The 14878-nt window shown below is 29.7% G+C and overlaps 1 protein-coding gene across 4 annotated transcripts in view; it reads right to left on the minus strand.

Moving 5' to 3' along the window:
- Window positions 1-14554, minus strand: part of LOC144842874 (uncharacterized) — a 46757-nt gene extending 32203 nt beyond the window's left edge. For all 4 annotated transcript variants that reach the window (XM_078699465.1, XM_078699473.1, XM_078699455.1 and 1 more), the window contains exon 1: window positions 14172-14554. In XM_078699465.1, the coding sequence (XP_078555591.1) occupies window positions 14172-14231 (60 nt within the window). In that variant the 5' untranslated portion in view covers window positions 14232-14554. The remainder of the gene's footprint in view (window positions 1-14171) is intronic.
- Between the last annotated feature and the right edge of the window lie 324 nt (window positions 14555-14878).

Below are 14878 nucleotides of genomic sequence, written 5' to 3' on the forward strand. Positions count from 1 at the left end.
TCTAAGCCATGTTAAACAAAAGTTGTGTTTCTCGTTCCCCCTTCTTCTATCATGATAAAAGAATATAATCAATACATACCTGTATTAAACAACCTAAGGTATAAAACACCCTACAAAATGTTACATGTTAATACCAAACTCAGAGAGTGATCGTGCTTATTGAAAATAAGCATATAGCGTATATTATAGTCACAACTTTGAACTGATGTATACTTTATTCTAGAAATCCCGCACTGACAACAATAATATAATATTTGTGTAAAATTATGCTACTGTATATCATTCATGCATAGGTTTTTATTTTCTTATTTCAAAATTTATAAGTGAAGTTGAATATTCCCTCTGGTTGATGTCTAAGAGTAGACGTATTAAAAATCTGGAGCATTATCGATACATATACCTCCCATGAGAGAAAAATCAGCTGCAGTTTTAAACGCTAAAAATAATTTGTAAAATGATATTGCACGGTTACACGAAAGACATAGTTTACATATGTTCTACATTTATACATGATTTTCGTAGATGATAAAGTCGCATACACTATTCTGAGTACTAAATGGAAGGTATATTTCTACTACAAAATATCAGTTACCAGTATTGAATTCTATGCTGTAGAATTCTCTATATACATGTACTGTCAAACCGATTTTGTAGACTCAGGTGGGACTACACCAATGTATATACAGTACTATAGGCCCTGAATTGAACATGTGAATCTGCAGGTACTGGGTACCCCTCTACTGTAATTACATTACAAAATATGATAATATGCATCTTAATATATGTACATCATTCTAGAATTTAGACAAAAAACTTCCTCCAATTCAGTGAATGACTCATATTCTGATGTGTTTATCCTTTTCAATTGTTTTTTTTTTTGTATTGCTTCTTTTAACTGGAAATGGGCACTTTCATATTCTTTTGTTAATAACATAATTATATTGATTACATTTTGCAATTAAAAATACAAAATCCTGAACAAAGAGATAACGCTCTTTGTAGCCAAGCTGTGAATAAATCAAACATCTTATTTGCTAAATAACAACAGCAAGATATTCACAGTATCTCCATAAACAAAATCAACAAGTATATATGTTGTGGGTGGGAGTTGAACCTAATAAGTAGTATTCTTAACTTCTATTGATGTAAATATTAATTTTAGTAGCGAATATACAGTTAATTTGATCTCTAATTAAAATTATTTTGAATGTTTTAATTAGGAGCATATGGTGTTCATACGAGAACAAGAAATGTGACCTCTAATTATAATCAAAGGGTTTCTTTAATCAGAGTCCTTCACTACAATGAGCCTGTACAGCAAATCTAATTGTTAAAATTTAGCTATATCATCGAGAATAGTACAGAGCTGAAGTATATACTAAACAACCTTTTTTGATATGCTGATTATATTACGTTTTAAAGTATAATATTTAACTAATAGCATGTGATAATAATATGAACTTACATAAATATAATGTGAAAGTCTTGTTTCTTATTTCATATGTACAATTGGAACCATACTATTATTAGTGAAAGCCATTATTACTATTAGGCCATTATTTGTTTAATAAAGCACACACCTCCTGCCAAGGCACACACTGTACACTATGAATTAGTAGAATTGTAAATGTTTGAGATTAAGGCTTGCTTTCCAATTCAAATCGTAGGTTTTATAGTAAATTTAGTTTTTTTAAACAATATTTCAAATTAATCCTCACAGTTTATAACTATAATTTTTATCAAATTTATATAATTTTTACATTGTTGTTATTATTATCATTATCTTCTATTATAATTTCTATAAAACAGTATGGCCTACAGAAAGGCCTGTAGTTGTACTTAAAATCTGTATTACAGTAAAAGTATTTTTAAGAAATACAATTTGAATCAATTTGCAATTCATAAACTATGTTTAACATAAGATATAGTGGAAAAAAATTACATTAGATACTCTCAAAGATTGCCATAGGAATATTAATCTAATTTCTTTAGTGTTTTTCAGAAATTTGAATAACAAAAGAAGCAATAAAATTGGATTGCTGCAACACAATTACTGAAGATATATCGTCATCATGTAGACGGTTCATCTGTCAACCTGATTTTATCTAAATTTCATATATTAAATGAAACAATTATTCCGATAGCTTGTATTTCCTAAGAAAGAAATGTTATCGATATTAAGCTACCTGCCATCTTCTGACAATTAAGCTTTATATTTCATCTGTTCAAACAATAGTTGATATAGAATAACTATCTAGTTAAAGTTACCATGATAAAAGGAGAATAGTCTGTCGGGAATAGCGACATAATGTTGTCATAATTCACACAGGCCAATTTACAGCTTTATATCTGTAACGTTATCTTGATAATTTTTTTTGCTTTTTGTGTGAGTGGTTGGCACAGAAATTGCGGATGAGGTTGGATTTCTGATTAGTGAAATTGGTCAAAAAAAGGAATCAAAAGTAGTAGGCCTACATCAGTAGTAAAACAATGTATTATAGCCCTGATTCATCTTGAATATTTGTAGGTCTATGCCAAACAAAATTGGATGAGAATGCACTGTATTCACAATGACAATTTTATACATTTTATATAAACAATATTTTCTAATACAGTTTAACTGGTATAATTCATATTTGCTGCTGAAAAAAACATCTATAGCTTTAGTCAAAGTAAATGCATGTTTTGCTTCATCATATCAAGAACAAGAACCATGTCTAATTTGAATTTAATATTTATCAAATGATTAAAGCGATGACTCTGCCTCCACCAAATACCTGTTGTTTGTGTGTCTTTGATGCTTGCAAGAGCTAGATACTTGTTTGCATAACAAAAGCTAATTTGTCTGAATAGTCAAGTCTCAATAGAGAATTCTGAATAGGAAAGTCTCAATAGACAAGTCTGAATAGGAAAGTGAAATATTTGTAACAAGGCTTAATACCTATTGTACAGAATAACAATCCATGTCCATTGTTCTTTCTAATGATCTTGCCAAACTCTTGCATAATGTACAATACATGGCTAATTCTCATGTTTCTATACTATATTCAACAATCAATCATATTTACAACACCGCAATTAATAAACCTGAATATGACAACATTAGACGAAAAAATTCAAATGAGCTCTACGAAAAATTCAAATGAGCGCTACATAAACTTATGCAACCAAGTGTATCGAAGATTTAATCCAGAAACTATCAATAACATTTTTATTTTAAAATGATAATAAATGTTTTTTATACATTACATATAATAAATTTAAATACATACTATATCAATGTGGTTAAAAATAATATCCAATCCAATATTTTATATAATAATGCTAATGTTATTGGTTTGTTTCAGCTGACATACGTTGACAATCTTTTGCAAAAAGAAATCAAACGCAGGGGAACCTGTTGCACTTGCAGTTAAACTAGATAATAAATTTATTCTTAAAAAAAACTGTGTTTTATGACCGATTTCTACATTATCATCAGTTAGGTTCAATTTTGTTAGGTTTCTTCAATTGAATCTCAATTCATTCAATATCTTTTGTTCCCATAGTGTCTATTTCATTGCCCTTTGGGCCAATAACAATCTTATACTGGCCGCCCATCAATTTTAGAAGTCCATCAGCAAACACAAGACAATTTCAAAGAAATCTTATACAGTAATAAAGCACTCGTTTTATACAGTAAAAAATGCTAAGAGCCGTCTTAATGAATTCCATGGCTTTCATAATTTTATGTGCATTATGAAGGAAACGAAAGCTTAGGAGCAACGTATGTTGTGTCAAAAGTGGCTTTGAAATCATTTGAGATGTAAATCTTTGTTAAAACATCATTAAAAACACACTTTTCCTTAATCCCTTATAATAAATAAAATATAAAAATCTGATAAAGTGTAACGTGTATATGTTGACAGGTGGCATTTAAAATTTTGCCACTGAAAAAAAAAACGTGAAAGGATTTAAGCAGAAATTTAATTTAGTATAACTACAATAACATGTTGGTTATTGAAAGATGTTTGTCTTTTTCTGACATATTCATTTTACACTATTGTGAAAATTCCAAATGTTTGTATGCTCTCCAAATATGATTTGTTCATCTTAATTTTTTATTTTGTTAATATTGTTTTAATTGTAATATTTAGCTAAATAGTTATTGAAGCAAATGGCATTAAATGAGAAACAGAACGACTTGTTAGTCAAGTTGACCTAAATAATTGGACTATATTAATTGCTAATTAAATATGCCAATTTGTAGTAGTAACTGAATACTACAAAATCATAAAAGACACGAACTAAAGAAATTGTGTATCAAATCTGTTTGTTCATTGATCCTGTACAACTAGCATTGTGTCATTTACTTGAAATCAATCCTATACAGTTGATTTTTATCCTTGAATGATCAGGAGCAAAAAGCCATAAATGAAAACATTATGTCGGTGTTCAAGCAGAAAATGCGCCAAGCTTTTGGCTAAAATAAAGCGAGTAGACACTTTAGTCAAGTAAACATGCATTGATTATGAGCTAATAAAATAAATATAAGAAAGGTAAATAGTTTGCGATGTTAAGTGTGTACAGGTTGAACAATTAAGCACACCTTAAGTGGTCTATTTGACCCCTTTAGGCAGACCTACAGAATTCATAGTTAAAAATGGTATATACTCTTTTATTACCACTTATGTTTACACTTTTCTGCATTTTATTGTATTTCTTTATATAATCACATGTGATAATAATGTCCCAGGCTAGTCTTCCCATAACAAAAAATAAATTTAGTCATTTTAACACTTAGTCGAGTATAATATAGATTTGCGATAATGTAGTCAATATTTCCCATGTGGGGAAGATCATGTACATGATAATTTAGTCGGTCACGAAATAAATTTGTTTTACAAATCATATCACTGATAAGATTTTGACTGACATTAAATTTCAGTTATCTTTCTAAATTTATTAATAAATATGTTTGCCAATTGATTTGGACTTTATATGAATACGCCTGTCATAAGTTCAAACATACAGTATGTCAAATTTATGATGGACTTACAGGTATTGCAAAATGTAGTGGTTCGGTCTCTTTTATCTTATTAAATTAATGTGTTTTTCAGGGAACTGCTAATATATTTAGCAATCAATTAAAGAGTTATTTGTATACAATAACTATTTTTTATTTATTTTTATTTTGAATAGTACAGTGTACTACACTGAGCATATACAGGGGAAGTAAGGCATTTATTTTCATTGATTCTAATTAAGTGATATTAAGAAACCTGGATCAGACCCATGGGAGGCTCAATGTAGTTAAAAGATGAGTGTAACAGTTGGTCAGAGTAACTATTCATATAATATGCAGTTTAACTTTTCATAAAATAAGTTTGCACTGTCGAATGACAACCATTAGAAAGGTTATGATTCTAATAGAAATCGTGTCTTGCAATATTAATGAAAATATTTTAATTGAAGATATGTTTATAAATGTAGTAGATTGTAAACTTGAAACAGGTCATAGGCAAAAGTGCTCGGTGCAATGCAGAACAGAATAGAAAGTCAAGAAGGCTAGTTTCACGAGTAGGCCTACATCAGCCATCAGGAAGCACGAGAAGGTACTAGGCCTACTCTTTATGAAACAGCCTGTAGTGAATCAAAAAGTTATAACTAGCGTCTTATTTATTCTATGTTTATAAATGCATATTTAAATTATTTTTTAAAAAAATACAATATGTACAGTATTAGTTACAGTAAAAACTTAGTTCTTTATAAATATCTGACATAACATAATATTAGCAAACTTCAGGAAATACAACCTACATTAAGAAATGGGTCATATAGATAAAAATACCTACAGTATTATGTAACTATATTTACTTAATGTTCTGAAGACTTTGGTACACCTTTATTGTCTTAATACCTCAGTAACCTACTTTGAATGTAATTAAGATGACTCAATGTTATAAGTAGGTTTATATGCCCACAGTAAATACAGGTGATCATTAGTAAAGTTGGTATTAAAAATGTACTTTAAAAACAATATGTAAACTCATTCTGAAATGTTTAATCCCACAGTATATAGTATACATATCTTATAATTGCAAATTATGTAGAATAGGCATATTTAATCAAATGAACGTCTGCAACAAATTTTAATCTTAATGTCGCATTATATATTAACAAATATTAGTTAAAGTTAATTCTACTAATCCAAGACAATGTATCACTTAAGTTTATTACTATTGGGAAATATAGCCATGAATTCTAATAGCACCCAAGCAGTTTACTTTGTAGTCAGTTTTTTTGCACTGGATTTAAATTACTCGCACTGACAACTTTACAGTTACAATGCCATTCCTGGATAAGCCAGGATTACGCATCTTAAAGCCTTTTACTTTGTATGGTCACTTATAATAAACATCCTTAAATTTTGAATACAACTATTGTTATGAATCAGACCTGTGAATAATAATGGCTCTTGGGATAGCAGCAAACGAGGTAATTCTGCAGGCTAGATTATGTAACATAAAAGAGAGGTGTAGGATGGGATAGCACAATGTTAAAATATATATAACATCAAACATGGGTGTGTTTACTGAAATGCAAGAAAGTCATTCAACTGGCTTAGAATTAGAAATGATATTTGCTGGACTTTCCACTAAATATACAAAGTAATAACTATAAGTGATATTAAAAAGTAATGCATTTCTGTCCAATCAGCATGTATTTACTAGTTAGTATTTTGGAAATGTAATTTATTCACATAACAGACCCCAAGTAAGTTAGAATTAAGGACTATCTATTCATAATGGCGTGGGACAAAAACTTGTTGGTAGGCAAAGCTGTGGAATTATACATGCTTTACCGAGCATGACTTAGACGTGGGACCCAGCAACACAAAAGCTAATACATTTGTCAGTAGGTACCGAGTCTCACAGACTTGACCTCTTCCTTTGACAATAGGACTACAACATCTAGAATGAAATCAAAACCACAGACCGCTTCTAAATGCTATTGGGTGTCTAAACATGCTTCTTATAAAGTTCTGTAATGACGATAATATTTCAAAGTAATCAATAGCAAAGTTATCATTAATAGTAATTCCAGTCACATACACTTCAGTGACTTTGTTGTTTTTTGGCAAACAAAATTCTCTAATTACAAACATGTTACGCCTTTCTTCATTCAACTCATAGCTTTAATCATTATAGTCACTTTTATAATGTACAGTACTTTCTTTCTAAATACATTTATGTCAATAAAACTGTAATAAATTGTCAATTTTTCAAATAAATTTCTATAATTCTTTATAGGTTGAGATGAGGGGAATATTCATTAATACTATATTTACTTCAAAGCCACCCCAACTCAATGTGGCCTATTAAATAGAATATTTCCATAATGAATTACTGTACTACCTGTATATAAATGGGAGCCAGTATATAAAAACGAATAAATAAATTACTGTACTTGGTTAAAACATACAGCTAAACTCTATTATATCAATTATCAGTTGAACTTTAGTTAAAGAGCATAATGACAAATCTATCTTTACATTCAGATTTTATCATTTAAATCTGTAAATATCAACATTTGAAATGTGTTTAAAGTTGACTGGCATGCTATTCAAAATACCCAATTATAAACACTTATACACTATGCTTAAAGGAAGGTATGAAAATGATACCCAAATACCAACAAGCCTACACAAATCTATCTTATAACAAAAGTGGGTTAATGCACAATTCTATACGAATTTTAGGGTAGGTGTTGATATTTCATGGTGTGGGATTTCTAGACAAAAGTAAAGGTTTACACAGTAACTTAATAAATTGAATACAATGGAAGGATATTTAGTGGATTTTAAAAGACTAAACATTACGTCAACAACTAGTAGTTGTAATTACGTAGTAAATAATAATTTCTTTTATTTATGTGTGTTAAAAATGTGAGACAAAATTTACTGCAAGTGTTAGATTATTAAACAAATTCTACTAATAATATATACAGTAGGTAGTAAATTACTGGCTTGGTGACAAGGATTTAAAAATGAAAAACAAATTCCAATAATTTTTTTAATATATTCGTATAGATTAAATAAAGTCACTAGTATTATTATTATCAGATTCAATTTTGACATCACTTTTAATGCATTGACAACCTTATTCAAGAGACTGTAGGCTTAATGTCTATAAATCTTCTATATAGGTTTTCTTACACTGTAGACAACCAGCATAAAATATTGTTATAATTAGACATTAATTTTATTGTCAAATTGCTATAGTAGTTTTCATGGAAATTCAGATGCAAAAACTACAACCTAGTGCATCAGTGCATCTCACAGATAATAAAAGATAAATACCATGCTGTCCATAAATGGTATCAAACCACACCCTCACTATTATACAAAATAGTCACACAATAGACTAACCAACCAGAAAATATTCTACATGTCACAATGACAATCAAACATATTATATTTGCATTATTTTTTAAAATTCTAAGTCAGTGTACAGTTTGTATATTCGTTTTTTCTCAGCTTATTTACTCGGTTTGTCCCCAATTATCATATGCAAAAAATCGAGTAATTATACCCAATTAAACTTTCCACAGGTTAAATATGCTATAAAATGAAGCTACATTATATTAAATTATATAATCAATTATATTATATCAATTGTTAAGATTCAAAATTTGAATATTTTAACTTGCTAATGAATATTTACATTATGGCATCGCAGTTATTTGTAAGCTTATTCATTTATATTGTTTAGTTCCATGGTTAGAAAAGCATATATTTACAAGGTTTGCGCAGTTTGGCAATACTCTATATTTACCAAATGAATACAACTGAATTTGCAATGGCCACAATTAAAACAATACCTTCAGATGATGCATTCAATCCACACACAGCTGTTTGTTCAATGTGGATCTGCATATTGATATTAATTGTTGATATTCTAAAATTCAAATAATAATTTGGTAATGAAATTTTGTTACAAGCAGGAACATCTGCATGTAAGCTGCTAGAAATAAAGAGAGTAGATGCCGCTGTAATTGCCTGCAGGAACTAATTCAAACACCCTTCGGCAACAGGTTGTAGTAATAAAAAAGCACATGACATGTACCAATATTATGCAAAAATTTATCCGTATTACAACGGTCACTGCAATGTGTACATTTCCATGTAATTGTTGTAGATATAGCCTTTTCTAAGGCATTATTTGTTTTTACAGAATGTACTATGTGGTTGTATGAGGAGAAATATCAATAAATCAAATACTATTGTTTACTGGCACCATATTAAATTATGAATGTTCTATATTTTTTTAATTGATATTAGTTTCAGGAAATTATAACTCTTTTATATTCTTTACAATTATTAATCAGACAACTAAATGTTATAGACAGTAGCACTGCAGTTCTTAGGTTGCTGTGAATAAATCAATGCTATATTAAATAAATTCTTGACAAATTGTAGAAATGGCAAGGTATTAAATATTGTAACATTTCATAAAAACATTATTAACTGTATATTTTACAAGGACAAATAACAGATAATTCTACTACAGTATACGACACGACATTATTTGAAAAATAAATTTATCATTTAGTCTGTACATCTGCTATTGGAAATACATTACTGTAAAATGTAGCCTTGTTGAGCCCTATGAATTATTGTCAGTGTTTTATTCAATACTAATTATGTAACAGGAAAAGAAGGCAACTTACTGCTTAATCCTTCTCAATATGACAACATGTTGAACCAACACACGTCATTTACTGAATATATCTGACAATATTCTAATATTAGTGAAATAAACATTGTTATTCTGTTTTAATAAAAGACAATATGTCTAAGCTAGAATAGAATTTTACTATTCAATAATACTCTCACTATTCTCTATTAAACAGAAGTAAAGAAATTAAAACTGTTAAAATAAATTTTAAAAGCTAAAAATTATGAAAAAAGATGTCTTATACCATTGACTCACTCACTGTTATGTACTATAAGTACTGTAATATGCAATGTTAAGATTTAACTAACCATAGAGCGACAAAATAATATTTTGTTACTCCATCAACTAACTAAATAAAACTTTGCATGATTTATGTTTAAATTATGTACAGATTATATATATATATATACATAGTGAATGCTAAACAAACAAGAGACCAACATATTAAATGAATGAATCATAGAAATGAGCCACAAAAGAACTGTAACAATAACCCAATTGTAATAAATCACATGCTGTTGTAATAAAGGCTACCCTACCCCTAGTTACCATAACCAAAATAGGTATATTCTAACATGACTGTGAGCTTTAACTTGGGTTGATAGGTAAAGAGCAGATGTGTTAATCATGTAACTAATTCTTTAAGAGATGTTATTTTTACATTGATCAATGGTTTAGCACCTGGTGCTACGAATAAATAATCACTATCAGAATATTTCAATTATGTTTTAGAATTATGAATATGAATATAATAAATAAAGGATTGTGTGATATATTATTATAAGTATTATTATCAATGCATATTTTTTTATTTGAAACTAAAATTGCATCCACATAGAATTTTTTCCAAAGTAGACAGTTACTTAAAAAATATGATGTACAGTACTACTGTATTCAAGTATCAAATAATGAAAATAGGTTCAAACTTAAATGACATGAGCTAGGCTAAAAATACCTAAGCACTAATAAGCACAATCAACTTACAGTAGCTACTGTAAGTTATAATACAGTATATGTAATATATGCAGTACACCAACAGTATTATTAATAATATATTTTGAAAAGGTACAGTCTTTTCACAATACAATTAACATGATACTATATTATTATTATTGTTCATTTACCAGCAGCTAAAATTGTTAGTATACATTTTAGCCTGACCATATTCTTAATTTGGATGACGTCGATCTTGGAATCTCCCTTGAGTATCTGCTGTCCATGTTCACATGTGTCTAACATGAATCAGGCCACAAATGAACTTGACCAAATCAGGCTATTAATGCTTTAGTCACAACCAACAGGCAATTGTCTATTCCATTCGCACCTACTGTCACGTTAATATCAATTTACTAATGTTCAGCAGAGAAGTTGTAAGTACATTTACGATAATTCTTCTGCATACAATTTGAATTTAGTCAGAATTTATGGTGTAAATCATGTCTAACTGGCTGAGTATTGTTGTTAATGGGCAGCAAAATTTTGTATTCAATGATAGATATTTTGAATTAGTGATATATATCAGTGTATAACTGCATAATTTCAAGGAAGATATGCTATCTCTGATCAGACTGGAAAGAGACAACATACAGTCTTGTTTTAAACAACGTTGATGGATATTTTATAATTATAACACAGAGGAATTACTGCTCATTCTGCCAATTTAAATTTACTTTATTCAAAGTTAAAACACTTTTTCATTTAAAAAAATGTACAGTATTATAGTTTATTAATTATAGAAGTGTGATATGATGAGCCCATGAAATTTATATACATATATACTTTCTTCAATTGTCTACACACTAATCAACCAACAGGTTGCAACATAACAATTTGCATACACACACTGCTGCAGGTAATATTGGTTCGTTTTGATAATTACTCTAATCAATTCGACACGAACTGACACGAGTGGCTTTATAAACGCACAGACGTCGATGCACACTGTACACGTTAAACTAATTAAACACAACGTTCTGCACACTATAATTAGATGCTCTCGTATAATAAAATCCACAGAAATTATAGAAACCCATAACAATGAAAACTGTCCATAAAAATGGAATGATACGATTATATACAGTAAGCTGCAAAGTATTCAGGAATAACTTGATATACTGAACAGACTAGAGTATGAATAATTATACAGAGTACTTTATGAAAATTACTTGTTTATATACAGTAGGCAGGTTATACCAGTAATAGTTCATAAATGTACTTGTCATATTCTACTTGTAGTAATATTCCAATTGATGTGCGGATCTGTGAATAATAACTAAGTTAAATAAATTTTATAGATGTATAATGTATTGATCACAATGTTATGGTCAATCAAATTTTACTATAATAAATATACAAAAATATGTAAACAGAGATGGCCTGTTGATTGATCTAACTATTAAGAATCATATCAAGTTGCTACTATCTCTCAGTTTATGCATAAACCACTGGCCTGGGGGTATTTCAGACACTGTCTCAGGAGATGTGGTATTATTTAAGGCAAATAATTAATTAAATTTGCAACTGATATTGCAACAACTTTCTGAAAATGTTCTTTGCACTTGTGTCTAAATGTCCTGCTTCATTTAGCATAGTCTTGAAGTAAGTACTGAGTTTCATGCTCTATACAATGCTAATTGTTATAGAGAACAATTTACATTTTAATATATTACATTTGTTTTGGTTACTTTACCTTTTGGTTATCTATTCTAATGCTTGTTAAATGAACTATGTAATGATTACCTATATTACAATACTACATACAGAAATGAATAGTAGCAGTCCCATGTTTTCTTTAACCACATCTAATGTGGTCAAGAATACAATCTACACAGTAGCTTTGTAGCTATGGTAACTGTACACTGTAGGATATAAAATACAAGCATGTACAATAAATATTAAATCACCATATAAAATTTACGTATTGGCTAATGTGTTGTTTTAGCATTAGAATGATGGGATACTATAGTTTAATATATGTCGTTTACAGGGATGGCCTTATCTTATACTTGATCAAACTACAGTATTTGCTCAGTTTAACATAAGGTGTAAGATTTCACGTATAGAGTACCATGGAGCAATATTAGCTTACATAGATCTTAATGCATTTGTATCAATGAGGAATGCAAGAACTATTAGCAAGAAAATAAGTAACTGGCTTAGTCATAAAGTAGTAGATAACTGTACTAATAAATGGTTACTATTAACTGTAAATTCACTCGATTAATATGGGGCAAGGAAATGGTATGGCCTATATACTGTATGCATCAGTGTTACTGTATGCTGTATGTCTATATTAGGTAGAGTAGATGCAATTTAAAAAATCTCTGCACCTATTTCAAATTGACAGATCTGTCACTTACAGTACATATTATTGTTATGTAACGTTACTGTACATGTTCTTAATGATAATAATGAAAATAAGTACCGTAGCCCATAAACAGTAACTGTATGGTACAGTACTTATTTATGATTTTAATTGCACTAATAGAATACATGTTATAAGTGCCTTCATTCTTACTCAAGTGTGGCGCTCAGCACAATTTAATTCATCTTTGCATTCAGGTTTTAAGGCAGACCTTCTTGTACGTATACAAGCCTTATTGATTAGAAGTTGCAATTAGACAGCACAGAAGGCATGATTATGTAATCCCTCCTAGTGTTCCATTAAGCAAATTGGATTCTCAATGATGTCCGTGTATTGTAAGGCCCATCAATAATACATTATGTATAATCCTAAACCTCAGGTGTGCCATTGGTCATTCTTCCATGGTCATACTGTACTTGATTGAGCCAAACTTAAATAAATTATTATTCTATAGTTTTTTAATGATTTGAGGAACACATAATTATATCTTTGATTTTGCATATTTTGAGCAACGAAGATATAACGCTACTTTAGGTTATAAAATCCTTTACCAACCACTTTATGTTGTTATAATATATCTAGTTATATTTTAAACATTCTTCCAAAAGTTTGATATAACACTAGAAATTATCAAGAATTTGACAGCATTATAATAGTGTGTGATTGGATGAAACTTTTTATTTACGTTATAAAGTTAATGTCTCAATAAACAGTTCAAAATTGACTTCAAATGCTACTCTAGACATATGGAGTGTTACAGAGTAATTTGTATCATATGGAATGTATTGCTTGAAACAAAAACAATACACCTACTTCAGAGCTTCCGTTAAAACAACAGGATATAATATTAGTTAACTCAATTCAGCCTACTGTTACCAGTATTGTAAGGCTCAAGTTGGCAGAGGATTTATTAGAATCGTGTGGCGGTCGTTGGTTCAGAAATTAACCCCAATTCCCATGAGTGCTTATGTTAATTCCGCTTGAATACCGTCTCATTCTGAATGGCATATGTTAATGTAACTACAACATTCAACAAGTAATCTATATGTCTTAGATTATTGTCTAAAATAAAAATAAATTTACCCTACCTCTTCTTCAATAGCGACGATGCCAACTCCGTTTGATGGTACAGGGGCAGTGGGCTCCATTGTGACCGTCTTGCGTCGCTTGGTGTACGGCTCGAATTCAGCCACCTTAATGGATTATATGAGTATTTTATCTGAAAAAAATTCTACCAGTCTCAATCTTTGACAGTGCTAAAACTTAAAAAAAACTTCCAATTAATGTCCGCGTGAATGCATCGAGAAACTTTGGTTAAAAACTTCGTCCTATATTTCTGATATTATATTAAATTCAGCACTGTTTTAACACGTGTGTTTTAGGTTAAGCATACAATCTACCGTGAGAGTAGGTGCGCGACTACTAAAGCTACCACCAAGTGAAGAGTCTTCGTTGTTTGTTCGTCCGGTTCCGTGCGTGTGTGCGTGGAGTGCTAAGCCAATGACGAGATGAATCCTGCATTATTATAATATCAAATAGATGCAAGGCCGCGTTTTAACAATAGCGGTGTAGACGTCATAAAAGCTCTACGATTACCTGTGTTAAAAATCGTGACGACCTTCAAACGAATTTATAAGTTATTGGTAAAAAAAAAAATAAGACGTTTTTTTAAACTAGAAAGAAAAAACGACCTAATTTATGTAATTCTTAAAATTTATTTTGAATGGCACAACCTTAAATGTATTTTGAAAGGTACAAGAACGGGGTATATTCTATATTTGAAATATAATTATTT

The sequence above is a fragment of the Antedon bifida genome, chromosome 1 (genome assembly GCF_963402885.1).
Source record: "Antedon bifida chromosome 1, ecAntBifi1.1, whole genome shotgun sequence".
In the NCBI taxonomy this organism is placed as follows: domain Eukaryota; kingdom Metazoa; phylum Echinodermata; class Crinoidea; order Comatulida; family Antedonidae; genus Antedon; species Antedon bifida.